This window comes from Oncorhynchus tshawytscha, linkage group LG25 (assembly GCF_018296145.1).
Source record: "Oncorhynchus tshawytscha isolate Ot180627B linkage group LG25, Otsh_v2.0, whole genome shotgun sequence".
In the NCBI taxonomy this organism is placed as follows: domain Eukaryota; kingdom Metazoa; phylum Chordata; class Actinopteri; order Salmoniformes; family Salmonidae; genus Oncorhynchus; species Oncorhynchus tshawytscha.
In genome coordinates this window covers 43,693,123-43,712,437 of record NC_056453.1, presented here as the reverse complement: position 1 = coordinate 43,712,437, position 19,315 = coordinate 43,693,123, and the positions used below count along the sequence as shown (strand labels likewise).

Below are 19,315 nucleotides of genomic sequence, written 5' to 3'. Positions count from 1 at the left end.
TTGCTGAGGTGTCACTTTTTAGGACTCAAGTACACGGTACAAATATAAAAATATGAACATTTGAAATGTTTTATGTACTTCCTATTACACAAAACTGTATGAATACGGCTTGAAATGACTTGTATGCTTTTTAAATATAGCATAATCAAATAACTAAGATTTATCCTTAACTAAAATACATATTTGTATGTTTAGTGTTAGAAATTGTGCATATTTTATAACGGTCTCTTGATCAAAACGCCTGCCCCCATTGCTGTGAAGGCATCACACAGCTCTAGCTTGACTTCCCGAACTCTCGTTAGGAACTCTTCTTTCGTCTCATATGAATCATCGTGTCTGTCTATGACAAACAAAGTGGTCTTGTTTAAAATATATGAATTATTTGAGATATATGGCTATAAATCGATCTCTGGAATGTGCTACCATGATGAAACCACTCTACTGTAGTACCAAGTACATTTTGCTCTGCCCAGAGTACCCTTAAAGTACCCTTAAAGTACCCGTGGGGCCACAGGGCTCTTCTCGCAGGCTCTATTTCCCTATGTGGGAGCATTGCGAAGGGTAGGTCGGTATTTTTTAAACCTGGCTACATGTACATTAAATAACACAGCTTTTTCGGCATGTTTGATATCTCCGTAAACTTGAAAATAAAAGGCGCTCAGATGCAAAAATGTAATTACCAACGTTTCGACAGCCAAGCTGTCTTCATCAGGGTATAATTACAAACACTGCGGGATGACTCGTTTATATAGGGTTAAAAAACACACAGGTGTCTGTAATCATGGCCAAGAGTGGCCTAATATCATTGGTTAATTATCAAATATTACAATGTCATACAAAGAACAGCATACAAACAACAAATGGATAGCATACGATCATAGATTAATTTAACTACACAAGCTTACAAACAATTACAATGGCAAAGTCACAATAATCACAAGAATGGCTTCAGATCAAAGTCTACGTTGAGACCGAAGGGCGCAAGGGTCTTTAAGTTAAAGATCCAGGCAGCCTCTCGTTTTAACAATAAATGATCAAGGTCACCCCCTCTCCTAGGGAGGGTGACATGTTCGATGCCAATATAACGCAGAGACGAAATCGAGTGGCCTGCCTCCAAGAAGTGGGCCGCAACTGGACAAGTCAAGTTTTTACACCTAATGGCGCTACGATGCTCTGAGATACGTACTTTTAATTCGCGCTTTGTTTTACCTACATCATTTTTTACCACAATGACAAGTTATAAGAAATAACTGCCTTAGTGGAGCACGTAATAACACCTTTAATTGGGATCGATTTCCCTGTTTGTGGGTGTTTGAAGGATCTACATTTATAAGTGCCATTGCATTGAGCACAGCCATTACATTTGTAATTTCCATCCAGTAAGGGCGCAAATAGACGTTGTTCAGGAATATCTTGGGGTGGTAAATCAGAGTTTACCAATTGGTCTCTGAGATTTCTGCCCCGCGAGAATACGACCAAGGGAAGGTCCGAAAACACATCACCGAGACTATCATCGGATTTTAGGATGTGCCAATGTTTGTGAACAATTCCCTTGATTTGTTCAGAGCACTTTGAATAGCGGGTAGTTAGAACGCAAGAATGCGTCTAAATAAGCGTGCGTTTCTTTTTCTTCTAGATGATATCTCTGTATAACCCCCCCCAAAAAAATCGACAACAAAGTTGCCTCTTTTACAATGGGATTCAATAGGAAAGACTGTTGGTTTTCCCCAATTTGTGGGCGTGATCGAAGAGAATTCCTTATTATTTATGTGAGCCCGAGAAGCGGTGTTTGGAGGATACGGCCTTCGGAAAGTATTCAGACCCTTTGACTATTCTAAAATGGATTAAATAAAACAATTTCCTCAGCAATCTAAACACAATACCACATAATGACAAAGCGAAAACAGGTTTTCAGACATTTTTGCAAATGTATTAAACACCAAAAACAGAAATAGCTTATTTACAGAAGTATTCAGACACTTTGCTATGAGACTCAACATTGAGCTCAGGTGCATCCTGTTTCCATTGATCATCCTTGAGATGTTTCTACAACTTGGAGTCCACCTGTGGTTAACTCAATATGATTGGACATGATTTGGAAAGACGCAAACCTGTCTATATAAGGTCCCACAGTTGTCTATATAAGTGTATATTGACTGGGACGACAGATGGGTTGGTTGTTTAGCAACAAAACCGACGTGTGTGCAACTATGGGACAAAACAGACGGGGCTGGTTTAGATTGTTGACAACATGTATTTCATTTCCAATGTTTATTGAAAACATATACATTTGCACTTATCTCTAATACATCCTTACAATTGTTGGGTAGCTATCTAGCGACTTTTTTTGTTGTCATATTAGCATTGATATGAAATCAGTCAAAACGCCTGAAAACAAGACATGGTATAAAGAACAAGATTAAAATAACTGAAAGGAGTCACGATTTCCCACATGACAGTTTATTGTTATCTATCTATCTATCTATCTATCTATCTATCTATCTATCTATCTATCTATCTATCTATCTATCTATCTATCTATCTATCTATCTATCTATCTAACTAAACTAACTAACTAACTAATCTGGCCATCCTGAATCACAACTCACGATTTCTGCCCCACTGAAGCGTCCGCATCGTTTTCGTGATGTTGTCAGCGAACCCACCTATGATTTGACCATTTGAGACGGACTGCTTTGTTTCCCTCTTTAATCTCCCTCTCTCTGCGTACACGGCGTGCAAATTTCAACTGTCTTTTAAAATCAATAGGCCTATTTGAATCATTTATTTATCAAATTACAGGTTTATTATTTCTCTACGGGGCCAAGTTGTTTACCGGGCCAAATTGTTTTAGTCTTGATCTCCTTAGATTACGTGTATAGGAGGATTATGTGTGTGTGTATGGGATTATTCACGAGGACAGTGGAAATTACTTTAGGCTCTGCCTCCAGCGATGAGTTTTTACATTTTAAACCTGTGCTTTCACGACACAACAATATTCTACATCGATAGTTCTGTTGGAAATCCGGAGTGGCCACCGTTTCACACCTGCGCCCCTCTCTTGTCAACTCAGGTAGGATTGGATTTGAGCACTACCTCATCCCTCAACTTCAAGAAGAATGGCTCTCGAACTCGTCAAAATCGGAATATCATTGAAAATGCTACCAAATAACAGTGCTGTGTACTTCAAATCGGACGGAGCGAGATTTGGCCAAACCAGGACGATTAAATTGCTAACGGGGTCAAAGTACAAGATTGAAGTGGTTGTCAAACCTGGGGATGTGGAGGCAACGTAAGTATAGTGGGGTGAAACGTATTACACATAATCAGGCAATATTCTTCTGATAACCTATATAGTGTCAATACACTTCAATAGGCTATATTTTGACGCCGCCTGTTAATGTTTTGACTACATTGTATTGTCCAAAATCTACATTATATCAGTGTTTCATAATGTGAAATAGAATCGGTGCATATATTATTATTATTATCATATTATTTCCCTGCATTAATCTGATTTACTAATATTATTAAATTGGTAATTAATTAAGAACATTGATTAAAACACAAGCCGTACGAGGTTGAAGGCGACACGTCAGAGCGCATGCGGTTCACTCGAGTTCCCACTAGATTGCCAAACTGCAAAGTCAAAATTGGCTTTAAGAATATAAATTGTAGAACTAGACCGTGCTTCCAATTTGGCAATTTGGCCAGATAGTGACGACAGTGACATTGGCTAGAGTCCGGAGGGTGCAGGGAGACAGAAGGCGCAGCCAGATTGTGTCAAATCCACTCCGGATTAGTCCTTCAGCATTTCCTGCAGTAGGCCAAACATGCTCAAATATGGCGAGTTGAGTTTGTGTTTCAGTCTTTTGTTATTAAAAATGAATCATGGATAGAAGGATAAATTACACTGATCTATATTTCACCCCGATTTTGTAGATCAGTCATTCTGCAGTTGTCTTTCTTGTCAGCTGTAATGTCAAAACAACCACAGGCCCAGTGTCACCAATCCACCACCAACCCTTTCCCCCAGTTAAACAGTCATCACCCATCATGGTTATTAGCTGATCTAGCTGGCCATCTATAAACGTTTGAACGTGTTGAAAATGATCTGGTCTGCATTTGGCCACACATGTACCCTTAAATCTCTACTCGGTACAGCCAGAAGAGGACTAGCTGAGCCTGGTTCCTTTCAACCCCTCAGAGCCTGATTCCTTTTGAGGTTTCTTCCTCCTATAGGGAGATTTGCTGTGCTTCTACATCTGCATTGCTTACTGTTTGTGGTTTTAGGTTGGGGTTTCCTGTTAAAGCACTTTTGTGACAACTGTTGATGGAAAAACAAAAAGAGCATAATAAAATAAATGTGTTATTGATTGATGATCTCTCCCTAACTGTTGTGACCCTGTCCTGGTCGTCAGCACCATGAGTGTAGGTGGAGTCCAATTCCCCTTGGAGCAACAGTCTAGAGACCCCCAGTGTGTGGTCTACACTGGCGTCTACGACACAGAGGGCGTGACACACACCAAGAGCGGAGACAGACAAGCTGTACAGATCAGCATACAGGTAGTAAAGGGAAAACTCAGTTTGACTGGAATTTGTTTTGGATTTCTTTAGGATTTTATTAGAATCCACATTAGCTGACGCCATGACAACAGCTAGTCTTGCTGTGGGGGAGGGGGGGGGGGTGTCCAACACATAATGAAAAATACATTTACAGACAGAATATTTTACAATTTACAAGTAGACAAAACAATTAAATAGATAAGTTAATTCAGAGCAGTTTACCAGTCACATTACAAATACTTTCTGATATCTGCATCATCTAGCCTGGTCCCAGATCTGTTTGATATCTACATCATCAAGCCTGGTCCCAGATCTGTTTGACATCTACATCATCAAGCCTGGTCCCAGATCTGTTTGATATCTACATCATCAAGCCTGGTCCCAGATCTGTTTGATATCTGCATCATCAAGCCTGGTCCCAGATCTGTTTGACATATCTGGTCCCAGATCTGTTTGATCTATCATCAAGCCTGGTCCCAGATCTGTTTGATATCTGCATCATCTAGCCTGGTCCCAGATCTGTTTGATATCTACATCATCAAGCCTGGTCCCAGATCTGTTTGACATCTACATCATCAAGCCTGGTCCCAGATCTGTTTGATATCTGCATCATCAAGCCTGGTCCCAGATCTGTTTGATATCTACATCATCAAGCCTGGTCCCAGATCTGTTTGACATCTGCATCATCAAGCCTGGTCCCAGATCTGTTTGACATCTGCATCAACAAGCCTGGTCCCAGATCTGTTTGATATCTGCATCAACAAGCCTGGTCCCAGATCTGTTTGACATCTGTTTGACACATCAATCTGTTTGAAGCCTGGTCCCAGATCTGTTTGACATCTGCATCAACAAGCCTGGTCCCAGATCTGTTTGACATCTGCATCAAGATCTGTTTGACATCTGCATCATCAAGCCTGGTCCCAATCTGTTTGACATCTGGTCCCAGATCTGTTTGATATCTGCATCATCAAGCCTGGTCCCAGATCTGTTTGATATCTGCATCATCAAGCCTGGTCCCAGATCTGTTTGACATCTGAATCAACAAGCCTGGTCCCAGATCTGTTTGATATCTGCATCAACAAGCCTGGTCCCAGATCTGTTTGACATCTGCATCAACAAGCCTGGTCCCAGATCTGTTTGACATCTGCATCATCAAGCCTGGTTCCAGATCTGTTTGACATCTGCATCACCAAGCCTGGTCCCAGATCTGTTTGACATCTACATCACCAAGCCTGGTCCCAGATCTGTTTGATATGTGCCCGAGTGGCGCGGCGTTCTAAGGCACTGCATCTCCGTGTGAGAGGCATCACTACAGTCCCTGGTTCGAGTCCAGGCTGCATCACATCCTACCCGGATTGGGAGTCCCGTAGGGCGGCGCACAATCGGCCCAGCGTCGTCCGGGTTTGGCCGGTGTCCCAGATTGTAAATAATAATTTTGTTCATAACCGACTTTCCTAGTTAAATAAAGGTTCAATGTAAAAAATACATGTAAAAAAAATCTAGCCTGGTCCCAGATCTGTTTGTATGGTAAAGCCAACTCCTATGGTTGTTGTCATGCCATGACCATAGGTGTTGGGGCAAGACCGCACAAACACATCTGGGAACCAGGCTATGCATGGTCCATATGAGTCCATTACATGTGTCGGCTTTACAGTATCAGGAGTCAACTGTTCATGATGAAATCTCTGAAGCTTCGCAGTTCATCCACAGCATTTATTTTCACTTGCCTTTTTCTTACTAGCATTGACTTTTCTTATAGCTACTTTTAGGACAAATGTACTTACTACTGTATCACTTAGATAAGTGGTTTTCTCACTTAGTTACCTTGAGATTATTGCATCAAGTTGATCTGGATAAGAGCTTCTGCTAAATTACTAAAACGTCAATAAACATTTGTAAGAGTTAATCGCAGGATTTGCTGTGATTAAGCGTGATTAATATCAAATTCAGAATTTGATCAAATTGAGCTGTAATTTACGATTTTTGTATATATATAAAAAACATTACAAGAATATTGACGTCGTGATTTTGTCCAAAGTAACAGTAAGCAAAATCAGGTAAATTGATCAAATAAACTTTCTTTAACCAAAAAATAATAATAATATCGCTAGAGTCTGAAGTACCTCTACTAAACACCATGTACTGATTCAGAGATGTCCGGTGAGAACAGAGCCAAAGGATGTCTTTTAATTTTTAATTTCACCTTTATTTAACCAGGTAAGCTAGTTGAGAACAAGTTCTCCTTTACAACTGCGACCTGGCCAAAATAAAGCAAAGCAGTGAGACACAAACAAAAACACAGAGTTACACATAAACAAATGTACAGTCGATAACACATAGATTAAATGTTTTTTTCTTTTTAAAGTCTATATACAGTGTGTGCAAATGGTGTGAGGATGTAAGGCAATAAATAGGCCATAGTAGTGAAGTAATTACAATTTAGCAGATTAACACTGGAGTGATAGATGAGCAGATGATGATGTGCAAGTACAAATACTGGTGTGCAAGAGAGCAAAATAGTAAATAAAAACAATATGGGGATGAGGTAGATGTCAGGTAGATGTGAAAATACAATCAATAATGTCCTTAATTGAACACCATAAAGTTAAACAGGCATAAAGCTAAATAAACACTCCTCATATTGCAGTGCCTGAATAACATATCAATGAACATTGATGGCTAAATAGTAAGCAGTCCCAGGTAGAGCCTGAAGCTAGCATTAGCCATGTCAGGTATGCTATACGGCTAGGATAAAGCACCCATGTGGTAAAGGCACTGCCACAGTAGCATACAATCATACCAGCATCATACGGCCACACCAGTAGCATACGATCACACTAGTAGCATACGATCACACCAGTAGCATACGATCACACCAGTAGCATACGATCACACCAGTAGCATACGATCACACTAGTAGCATACGATCACACCAGTAGCATACGATCACACCAGTAGCATACGATCACACCAGTAGCATACGATCACACCAGTAGCATACGATCACACCAGTAGCATACGATCACACCAGTAGCATACGATCACACAACAGATGCACTATCTTCACAATAAGGACTGAAATGTGACGAATGGCATGAGCTTCAACATCACCCATGTAGCCTTAGCATTATCACTAGCTGTGGGCTACAAACAAGCAATTAGCAGGCTAGGCAGGTCATGCTAACAAACAATTAGCAGGTTAGGCAGGTCATGCTAACAAACAATTAGCAGGCTAGGCAGGTCACGCTAGAAACATTTAGCAGGCTAGGCAAGTCCTGCTAACAAACAATTAGCAGGCTTGGCAGGTCACGCTAGAAACATTTAGCAGGCTAGGCAAGTCCTGCTAACAAACAATTAGCAGGCTTGGCAGGTCATGCTAACAAACAATTAGCAGGCTAGGCAGGTCCTGCTAACAAACAATTAGCAGGCTAGGCAAGTCCTGCTAACAAACAATTAGCAGGCTAGGCAGGTCCTACTAACAAACAATTAGCCTAGCAAAGACACATACATGAGCACAAACACCAATCCCTGTAAACTGATTTTATTATCAACACTCAAATAGGGCCACATTTTATTTCACGCACAGCAACAATGTGTTAGTTGTTAGCTCTGCTCCCATTTGTCCATTTCTCTGTCTTTATCAGATTAGCAAGGTCATTAGAGGACACACAGGAGCAGTGATTGGTTCGTTGGCTGGCCAATCATGGTCTGTAAGGGGCCTTTTTAAAAGCAACCTCAATGTCAACTTGTTTGTTGTTGTTGTTGTTGTTTTTTTTTAGTTCACAGGAGGCTGGTGGCATCTTAATTGGGGAGGGCGGGCTCCAGGTAATGGCTGGAGTGGAATCAGAGGAATGGTATCAAACACATGGTTTCCATGTGTTTGATAATACCGTTCCAGACATTATTATATGAGCCGTCCTCATTTCAGCAGCCTCCTGTGATTTAGCTGTATAAGATTGTATTTTCAATGTTTCCATAAATGGTGCACTAAAAGTATCAAAAAGTGAACTGGAGTTAACCGATTAACTCTGCCGGTCCCATCATTTCCCCTCCCAGTTCCCAGAGGTGGGCTCTTTTGAAGTGGTGTGGCAGGTGAAGTACTACAACTACAATAAGAGGGACCACTGCCAGGGAGGCAACAGTTTCAACAGCATCGAGTACGAGTGCAAGCCCAACGATACGCGCAGCCTGATGTGGGTCAACAAGGAGCTGTTTATCTGATGATACCAACCAAAGCCTACACAGGCAGCATCAGGGTTGTGTTCATTAGGCACAAAAAAAAACGGAAGATAACAGTGAAACTGCTACTACCTGTAATTAGTAATGCCTGTTTTTTTTATTTCCGTTGCAAAATGTTTTCCTACGGTGTGCCCTAACGAACACGACCCAGATGAACATGAAATGAGAGCTGAATGACGATCAGCTGCTGGGTAGTGATAGACAGTGTGTATCAGATCCAGCCAGAGTGGAACCCCTCATAGCATAACAATGTTGCTGTTAAATAACTAAAGATGATTAATTTGCTGTATGTTGGCGTGTGTTATAGCTATGCATATTTATATTAGGTGTGTGTGTGTGTAGTATCTATGCATATATAAGAATGCTGTATGTTAATATGTACTCTGTATGTGAATGTTTACAGTTAGAAGATTTTACAAAATATTTGGACTAATCCATACATTTTTCTTATTTTATAGTTGTGCTGATTTTGACTAATCAGAATGTCATATTTCTGACTAATCAGAATGTCATATTTCTGACTAATCAGAATGTCATATTTCTGACTAATCAGAATGTCATATTTCTGACCAATCAGAATGTCCTATTTCTGACCAATCAGAATGTCCTATTTCTGACCAATCAGAATGTCATATTTCTGACTAATCAGAATGTCATATTTCTGACCAATCAGAATGTCATATTTCTGACCAATCAGAATGTCATATTTCTGACCAATCAGAATGTCATATTTCTGACCAATCAGAATGTCATATTTCTGACTAATCTGAATGTCATATTTCTGACCAATCAGAATGTCATATTTCTGACAAATCAGAATGTCATATTTCTGAATGTCATATTTCTGACTAATCAGAATGTCATATTTCTGACCAATCAGAATGTCATATTTCTGACTAATCTGAATGTCATATTTCTGACCAATCAGAATGTCATATTTCTGACAAATCAGAATGTCATATTTCTGACCAATCAGAATGTCATATTTCTGCTGCTCCTTCTGCTCATGTTTCTTATTTCATTCTTAAAATATTTCAGAGAACTAAATATGCTAAAGGGTTATTATTAGTTGGGAAAACTGTCATTTACTGTGAGATATGGAGTGAAAAAGCAGCAACATGTAAATGATCAGAGCATCGTGAAGTGTACTTATGAACTTTAAAACATTGCGATTACTGGATGGTTTTTAAAAAAACGTTTATGGTAGATTTAACCATTTTGTGAAGGTATTTCAATAGTAAATATGTTTGGGATGACCAACGTGTGTTTTCTTTTGTAATTACTGTGTAATTACTATTTTCCCATGTCATTTCTTAATATCTAGCCATTACTATACCATAACATATAGTCAAGTGCTACCTGGGTAATTGTGGTTTTTGGGTCAGTTGCATTAGCAAAATTATCTTCTGTAGGTTTGCTGTCTAAGAAAAACACGAAAGGAACAGGCTTTGTATGCTTTCATAGCTCCTAGTATGAGTTTGGGGACTTGCATGCTTTGGAAATGAAGTATGAAAACGTTCACCACTGATGAATCTTGCATAAAAATAACTCTTTAAAGAAGTTACGTAATAATTGGGTTAGATCTCTGCAGCTCAGTTGGTAGAGCATGGTGCTCGCAACGTCAGGGTTGTGGGTTTGATTCCCATTGGGACATCTTATTGTTGGCTATGTGGGATTAGGCGAGATGGGTGAGAACTTTAGTGGTTAATGCTGGAGGATAGACCCCATAGGACCACCTGTCCCTAACGAGCTGAGGATAGACCCCATAGGACCACCTGTCCCTAACGAGTGGAGGATAGACCCCATAGGACCACCTGTCCCTAACGAGCTGAGGATAGACCCCATAGGACCACCTGTCCCTAACGAGTGGAGGATAGACCCCATAGGACCACCTGTCCCTAACGAATGGAGGATAGACCCCATAGGACCACCTGTCCCTAACGAGTGGAGGATAGACCCCCACCTGTCCCTAACGAGTGGAGGATAGACCCCAGGACCACCTGTCCCTAACGAGTGGAGGATAGACCCCATAGGACACCTGTCCCTAACGAGTAGAGGATAGACCCCATAGGACCACCTGTCCCTAACAAGTGGAGGATAGACCCCATAGGACCACCTGTCCCTAACAAGTGGAGGACTGGGCCATAGGACCACCTGTCAATAACGAGTGGAGGACTGGGCCATAGGACCACCTGTCCCTAACGAGTGGAGGACTAGGCCATAGGACACCTGTCCCTAACGAGTGGAGGACTGCGCCATAGGACCACCTGTCCCTATCGAGTGGAGGACTGGGCCATAGGACCACCTGTCCCTAACGAGTGGAGGACTGGGCCATAGGACCACCTGTCCCTAACGAGTGGAGGACTGGGCCATAGGACCACCTGTCCCTAACGAGTGGAGGACTGGGCCATAGGATCACCTGTCCCTAACGAGTGGAGGGGGTGGAACTGGACACAACATCCCCAGGGCCCTTGTGTCGCCTCTAAAAGAATAGCAGTAGCCGTACAGTGGGTGTGTAGTATAGGGATAATCTTGCATGCACTGCACAGTTTCCACCACTAAGTGGCACTGGTGCACATATGCAAACAGACATTTGCCAGGGAAAAAAACAAAGCTCAGTTCCCCAAGATGCACTGTAATGTACCTCTCCCATAGAGGTAGAGGACGCAACATTGTATCTGTCTCATTATGGGACCTGTGAGAGCATGGGCAGAGCCATTGAGACCATCTCCATTTTGAAGTAGTCCATTTTCTTCTTCTACTACTTATTTTCCTTTCTATTTAATAATGAAAAAAATGTTGACCTTTATTTAACCAGGCAAGTCAGTTAAGAATAAATTCTTATTTACAATGTCGGCCTAAGCCAGCCTAAGCCGGCCAAACCCAGACAACGCTGGGGCAATTGTGTGCCGCCCTAGACGACTCCCAATCACTGCCGGTTGTGATACAGCCTGGATGAGTTGGTAAACAAACTGAAAGGGTGCATACTGCCACCTAGACTGAACAGGTATAAAGACAAGGTAGGTGATTTACTGCCACCTGGAGTTATGGAATGTTTGCTCATGAGTGTAGTTCATTGGCTGATCCATCCTGATGGCCTGGATGAAATTATGTGATCCTTCCTTATTAAGCCATAGGAAATCCTGTCCAGTTGACTACTTACAAAATGGTGAAAGTCCTCAATGGCAATGCCCATGCTAAATTGGCTTTTGGGCACTAGAGTCTTCCATCTCTATTGGCGACAGTATAGCAACAAGATGGCATTGAGAATGTGCCGAGATCTTGAAAATAAAAGTTCTCTGTTTCACCTAATGCTCAAGCGGGATGAATCTGGCGGGGAAATTCTGTCGGGGATGTGCATGTGAGCTGTCCAATGCCATTGTGCCCTTGAACAAGGCAATTCCCTTAAAACTGCTCCACGGCCAACCTTGTCTTCTTCTAATGTGGCTGCTACAGTGGCAAATGGCATTTCAGTCTCTCCGTGAACATAGACCGCTATAAAGGTAAGGAAACAAACAAGTTATTATGTAACGCAGAGGAGGGACTTTTATCTTGAAATGTAGGCTACTTGCTGTCTCCTCTCCACACATCTCTTGTCCCTCCTCGGCGATACTGACCCCGCCCTATGGGTCTCCCTGTGCCACTGCAGTGAAACCGACGTTAAAAAGAGAGGAGTTGAGTCAAAAAACAAGAACCTGAATATCACTAGCACCGTGTTTTTGTAATAGCGAGACCCCCTTTTTATATCGTTTTTTCTCCCGGAGTCCTCATTTCCTGGTCAACCTATTTCATCATCCAACCGGCAAGATGGTAAGCAAACTGTCGCCACTCTTATTTTCACCCACCAACCAAAAGATAAACACAGTGACTATGGTAACATGCCTGAATTTGTATGATCTATAGCCGATAGTTTGTATGAACTATAGCCGGGGTTTGCACAGTTTTGTCGTGTTATTACCGTGTTATATATGTGTCACAGAGTAAAGAAACCGTACCTCCCTCGTAATGAAGGAGGAAACGGTTTTCTTGCCAATGTTGCCTCTGTATATTGGCCAATGCTATGGCCGATATCTGCCCTTTCTAGTCGTAACCCTGCTTACACTCTAAACCCAACTTTATCCTGAGATAGATCAAAGGCAACATCACAACAACAAAGTAACTCCATGTTTAAAACCAATGTGCGACACTAGGAGATGAACATGTTACTTTGACGTTTCCCATGTCCGTGAGTGGCTAATTTGACTGATGTCCGACCCTGCCCTAAAAGTCTGCTTTATAAATAAGACTAACGTTACATGGTGTATACGTTGCATTTAACAAGCTGGACTAGACATGACCAAATCAAGGAGGGGTGATGAGCAAAGACCCCCCCCCCCGCCGAAGCGTGTAGCCTACATGTTACAACACTGTTATCACCCTCTTTCATGTCGTGTTGCTACAATGTATCATTTCGTTATTTAACAAAAAATAATCAAGACTACAAGGTAGCAACTGTCATATGCGAGCTAATAATTCATGTCTAATTATCAGCCAAGCGTAGACACATACATAATTCTATGACGTACAAACCATTCTTCATATTTAATTGCCTTGTCATCCATAGGCCTAGGTTAAATACATAGATATCACCTTTCTGTTATGGAATAAGACCTATTCCCTATTGGTAGACGTGTAAAACAGTCAACAGGCTACTCCATTGTCAAGGCTACAACAGCGAGGCTACTCTGAGTTATCGTTGAGTGAGGGCAGGGAAGGCAGAAGGCTGTTGCTTAAAAGCATGGCAGCAGAAATGACCTGATACAGGGACCATATGCTGCCTAGCAATCAAGCACCACCCACATACAGATCGACTGAGCGAGCTCCTGCTAGCACTAGCTAATGTAAGACAGATAAAAGCCGTGGCGAACCACCAGCACGAGATATGATCCACCCCGACTAGCTGCCTGGAGGCTCTGGCTGTGTGGTGCCTGCCAGACCAGCCCACTCACACCGGATTCAATCAGAGTAACTGTTGCATGGCTTCTAGCACAAGGAACTAATACAATTGTGAATAGGCCTATAAGATTGTGAATAGGCCTCTAAGATTGTGAATAGAACAATAAGATTGTGAATAGGTCTATTAGATTGTGAATAGGTCTATTAGATTGTGAATAGGTCTATTAGATTGTGAATAGGCCAATACGATTGTGAATAGGTCTATTAGATTGTGAATAGGTCTATTAGATTGTGAATAGGCCTATTATATTGTGAATAGGTCTATTAGATTGTGAATAGGCCTATAAGATTATGAATAGGCCTATTATATTGTGAATAGGTCTATTCGATTGTGAATAGGCCTATAAGATTATGAATAGGCCAATAAGATTGTGAATAGGCCAATAAGATTGTGAATAGGCCTATAAGATTGTGAATAGGCCTATAAGATTGTGAATAGGCCAATAAGATTGTGAATAGGCCAATACGATTGTGAATAGGCCAATAAGATTGTGAATAGGTCTATTAGATTGTGAATAGGCCAATAAGATTGCATGAGTCCAGGTAGACTAATTAAACATGCACCACCTCTTATCATAACTGTGCGTCTTTCTACGAATCAGATCAGATCTTTTGCCACTTAATTGATATTTGAACCAATCAGGTTGTGTAAACGTAGATCTCTTGAGTCAGTCCAGGAATCCCAATGAAAGGTGTATGCAGCCTACGATCAAATTAGCTTTGAAGACCTTCGTCCTAAACCCAGGATATCCGCTCCAGTCCATGTGGGCCAAACAGTCCAACTGGGACTCAACCGTTCCATCCTGGATCTCAGAATCTCCATGGTCAGGCCAAAGATAAAACAGGGCCAGCTGCTTACAGTCTCTGTGCCTCAGACTGTGGATTTACACTCAGGCAGATTGTTCTTTATAAAAAAAATATTAAAAAACACCCACCCAGATCCTACAAGGTCTGTCCATACGCACCCACAACTCTCAGACAGAATCATCAATATAATATATGTCATTTAGCAGACGCTATTTATCCAAAGCGACTTACGGGCCCACGCGTGTGTAAAATGTTTACTTACTGCTGGTCCTGGGAATCAAACACACTATCCTGGCATTGCAAGCACCATGGTTTATCAAATGAGCTACAGGAGTACCACATCAGACAGAAGGATGAAATGCAGCCTTCCTTCAGGAGCATTGGTTTGACACCCCTGCTCGAAACACACATGCTTGAGAGGCCTCAGCTAGTGAGAGTATTTAGCCTGCTGATGTTTTTATTATTATTTTCAGACTATTAGCACGTAATCCGTCCACACGGACTGGTACTCTAGCTCTTTTCTCCTCGTGTGGTAGATACTAGCAACCGTGGTCTGACTGCACTGCTATAGGGAATGCATTAAGACAAGAGGGACAAAATAATGCCTTGAAGAAAGCAAATGGTACATATTTGACAAAACAAATCAAGCAGGAATCGTTGTAATCAATGAGTCATTATAATGAAGTAACAATGATGCCATTTAGGAGACACTTTTATCCAACGTGAAAAACAGTAGTCCATGCATAAATTTTAGTATGGCGACCCCAGCGGAATTCGAACACACGACCCTGGTGTTGCCAGTTTACCAACTCAGCCACACAGGACCATCAAAACATTACCAACTCAGCCACACAGGACCAGCAAAACATTACCAACTCAGCTACACAGGACCAGCAAAACATTACCAACTCAGCTACACAGGACCACCAAAACATTACCAACTCAGCTACACAGGACCACCAAAACATTACCAACTCAGCTACACAGGACCACCAAAACATGACCAACTCAGCCACACAGGACCATCAAAACATTACCAACTCAGCTACACAGGACCATCGAAATATTACCAACTCAGCCTCACAGGACTAGCAAAACATTACCAACTCAGCCACACAGGACCAGCAAAACATTACCAACTCAGCCTCACAGGACCAGCAAAACATTACCAACTCAGCTACACAGGACCATCAAAATATTACCAACTCAGCCTCACAGGACCAGCAAAACATTACCAACTCAGCTACACAGGACCACCAAAACATTACCAACTCAGCTACACAGGACCAGCAAAATATTACCAACTCAGCTAAACAGGACCAGCAAAACATTACCAACTCAGCCACACAGGACCAGCAAAACGTTACCTTTTGATCTCAAGTAGGGCTTCTCCTAATAGTCAAGACTGAAACCTCTATGACTGGGTTTACACAGGCAGCCCAATCCAGATCTTATGCCCAATTACGGTCAAAAGATCTGATCTGATTGGTCAGAAGACAAATTAGTGGCAAAAGATCAAAATTGGGCTGCCTGTGTAAACTTAAAAAAGAGAGGTCAAATTGAGCCAAAATAATGCCTCAAAGAAAGCAAATGGCAAAGGTACGACAGAACAAATCGGTTGCTTAGTTACTACTAGGTTTACTTGAATCAATAAGCCTTCCAAACATTGCATCATCATCATCATCATCATCATCATCATCATCATCATGACCTCGTGGCTTAAGGCTCCTCCTGAAAGTTCTAATTAGTATGACACATCATGGCAAACCCTATTATAGCATATGCATCATCATCATGACCTCGTGGCTTAAGGCTCCTCCTGAAAGTTCTAATTAGTATGACACATCATGGCAAACCCTAATATAGCATATGCATCATCATCTCCCCGATAGGTCTGTGCTATGGGGTTACACTTTACATTAAGTTAGACTTTATAAAGGCTGTACAAAGGGGGTTGCAAGTTGTTTATAAAAAATATATATTATATAGATTTGCGGCTGACATAGGAACAAGGGAACAAGGGGTGCCGCGGGTTCTGCTATACACCCCCTGATAATTTGAGAGATTATTTTATTTAAATGAACTTTTTATTTCTGAAAAAATGTATGAACTAGGCTTTTATTACTCCTATATGAGCGGGAAGACTGAGGATGGCACTGAGGATGTCGAGTATATTTTCATATTCTGGGGGACCACCAGTCACTATCAACTGATAGTGGCCTATATGGTTATACAGCTAATGCTGATGGACTGGAGCTGGTCAAACTGCTTGGCACATCAACACATAGTCGGTGGAGGTTTAAACAAGGTCAAGAGAGGCATCGATGTTATTAAGATCTACTGCTCTTAGGGCTCAGACACACCAGTAGCGTTCGGCGGCCGAGAGTACTCAGCACCTCAGAAAGTAAATTGTGAACTGAGTGCGCACCGATTTTAACGTGTAGAATCGCGCGAATGCTAGATCCACATTCGGTGCGATGTATGCTAGCTTTTTTTAGGCTGCGTTTACACAGGCATTCCAATTCTGATCTCATTCCACTAATTGATATTTTCTGCCCCTTAAATATCAGAATTGAGCTGCATGTGTAAACGCAGCCTTAGTTTCAACTTTCCAACAACCAAAGAAGTGCTTTAAAGTCTAATCAGGCTCTTCAGAAGGTTTTCAGAAGGTTTTCCGCCTGCATTTTAAATGGATTCAATTGAGATTATGTTATTGGCCCTATACACAATACCCCACAATGTCAAAGTGGAATTATGTTTTTTTAATAAAAAAATGTTTACCAATTAATTTAAAAATGAATAGCTGAAATGTCTTGAGTCAATACATATTCAACCTCTTTGTTATGGCAAGCCTAAATAAGTTCAATTTGCTTCACAAGTCACATATTAAGTTGCATGGACTCACTCTATGTGCAATAATAGTGTTTAACATGATTTTTTTAATGACCACCTCACATCAGTACCCCCACACATACAATTATCTGTAAGGTCCCTCAGTTGAGCAGTGCATTTCAAACACAGATTCAACCACAAAGACCAGGGAAGTTTTCCAATTTCTCGTAAAGGTTACCTATTGGTAGATGGGTAAAATTAATCAATACACCCAGTCACTACAAAGATACAGGTGTTCTTCCTAACTCAGTTGCCGGAGAGGAAAGAAACCGCTCAGGGATTTCACCATGAGGCCAATGGGGACTTTAAAACACTTACAGAGTTTAATGAGAATGTATCAACATTGTAGTTACTCCATGAATTAACCTGAATGACAGAGTGAAAAGAAGAAAGCCTATACGGGAAAAAAATACAGGAGAGGCAATATAGTCCACTACCATATCCTCAGTAGCTTTCCATCTAGGTTGTCACTACCAGGTGGTTTCTCATTATCGATGGACAACAACATTTTTTCCCACCTCACCCACACTAACTTTACAAAATTCTAAATTGCACTGCTTTTCTGTCATTGTTAGGTCTGCATGAATATGATATGAATATATATATGTTATGTTATGTTATGATATGAATATGCTCACTGTTTGATGTTGGCATTTCATGCCTGAGTTTGTCCATTTTGCAAATTAAATAGTCATTAAAGTAATGAGCAACATCAAAAGGTTGTTTCTGCCCATAATTCAATTTAAAGTACTCCAAAACCTTTTTCCCCCATCATTCTTTATATACATTATCTTGGTTTCATAATACAATTTCTTCCTACTTTTTTATCGGTTTAGTCACATAATTTCTCAATTTACACTACACCAGCCAATCAGATGTGCAGCCAGACTTATTAGCCACTCCTATTGCTTAATTTCTCTCAACCTTACAGCTTTTCAGTCAATTCCTCATCAATATATGGGGCCTTAACAGTTCTAACAGTCAATTCCTCATCAATATATGGGGCCTTAACAGTTCTAACAGTCAATTCCTCATCAATATATGGGGCCTTAACAGTTCTAACAGTCAATTCCTCATCAATATATGGGGCCTTAACAGTTCTAACAGTCAATTCCTCATCAATATATGGGGCCTTAACAGTTCTAACAGTCAATTCCTCATCAATATATGGGGCCTTAACAGTTCTAACAGTCAATTCCTCATCAATATACGGGGCCTTAACAGTTCTAACAGTCAGTTTCGTAATCAATAATTGGAAGAAACAATTTCATAAATGCATCAAGTGCAGCGCCTGGGTGCTCCTCATTACACACATCAGACCAACATATATTTTCCTTTTTTTCCATCTTCAACATAAGGAATCACTAGAAAACCTGATATCCTTCTTTAGGCCACTACAGTGCCTTGCGAAAGTATTCGGCCCCCTTGAACTTTGCGACCTTTTGCCACATTTCAGGCTTCAAACATAAAGATATAAAACTGTATTTTTTTGTGAAGAATCAACAACAAGTGGGACACAATCATGAAGTGGAACGACATTTATTGGATATTTCAAACTCTTTTAACAAATCAAAAACTGAAAAATTGGGCGTGCAAAATTATTCAGCCCCCTTAAGTTAATACTTTGTAGCGCCACCTTTTGCTGCGATTACAGCTGTAAGTTGCTTGGGGTATGTCTCTATCAGTTTTGCACATCGAGAGACTGACATTTTTTCCCATTCCTCCTTGCAAAACAGCTCGAGCTCAGTGAGGTTGGATGGAGAGCATTTGTGAACAGCAGTTTTCAGTTCTTTCCACAGATTCTCGATTGGATTCA

General features: G+C 41.1%; 2 protein-coding genes across 2 annotated transcripts in view; both read left to right on the top strand.

Moving 5' to 3' along the window:
• The first annotated feature begins 2,638 nt into the window (after nucleotides 1–2,638).
• LOC112224709 (CB1 cannabinoid receptor-interacting protein 1-like) lies at nucleotides 2,639–9,617 on the top strand. The gene is made up of 3 exons (XM_024388403.2): nucleotides 2,639–3,292; nucleotides 4,422–4,566; nucleotides 8,623–9,617. Exons 1-3 carry the CDS (start codon nucleotides 3,120–3,122, stop codon nucleotides 8,785–8,787), a joined length of 483 nt encoding a protein of 160 aa, XP_024244171.1. The 5' UTR covers nucleotides 2,639–3,119; the 3' UTR covers nucleotides 8,788–9,617.
• A 2,773-nt stretch (nucleotides 9,618–12,390) lies between these two features.
• LOC112224708 (calcineurin subunit B type 1) overlaps nucleotides 12,391–19,315 on the top strand; it is a 53,105-nt gene continuing 46,180 nt past the window's right edge. The window contains exon 1 of the mRNA XM_042305770.1: nucleotides 12,391–12,615. Coding sequence (XP_042161704.1) covers nucleotides 12,613–12,615 — 3 coding nt within the window. The 5' untranslated portion in view covers nucleotides 12,391–12,612. The remainder of the gene's footprint in view (nucleotides 12,616–19,315) is intronic.

Coding starts and splice junctions, on each gene's coding strand:
- LOC112224709 (XM_024388403.2), top strand. CDS start 3,120: ATGGCTCTCGAACTCGTCAAAATCGGAATATCATTGAAAATGCTACCA. Junction 3,293..4,421: donor CCTGGGGATGTGGAGGCAAC/GTAAGTATAGTG, acceptor CCTGGTCGTCAG/CACCATGAGTGTAGGTGGAG. Junction 4,567..8,622: donor CTGTACAGATCAGCATACAG/GTAGTAAAGGGA, acceptor TTCCCCTCCCAG/TTCCCAGAGGTGGGCTCTTT.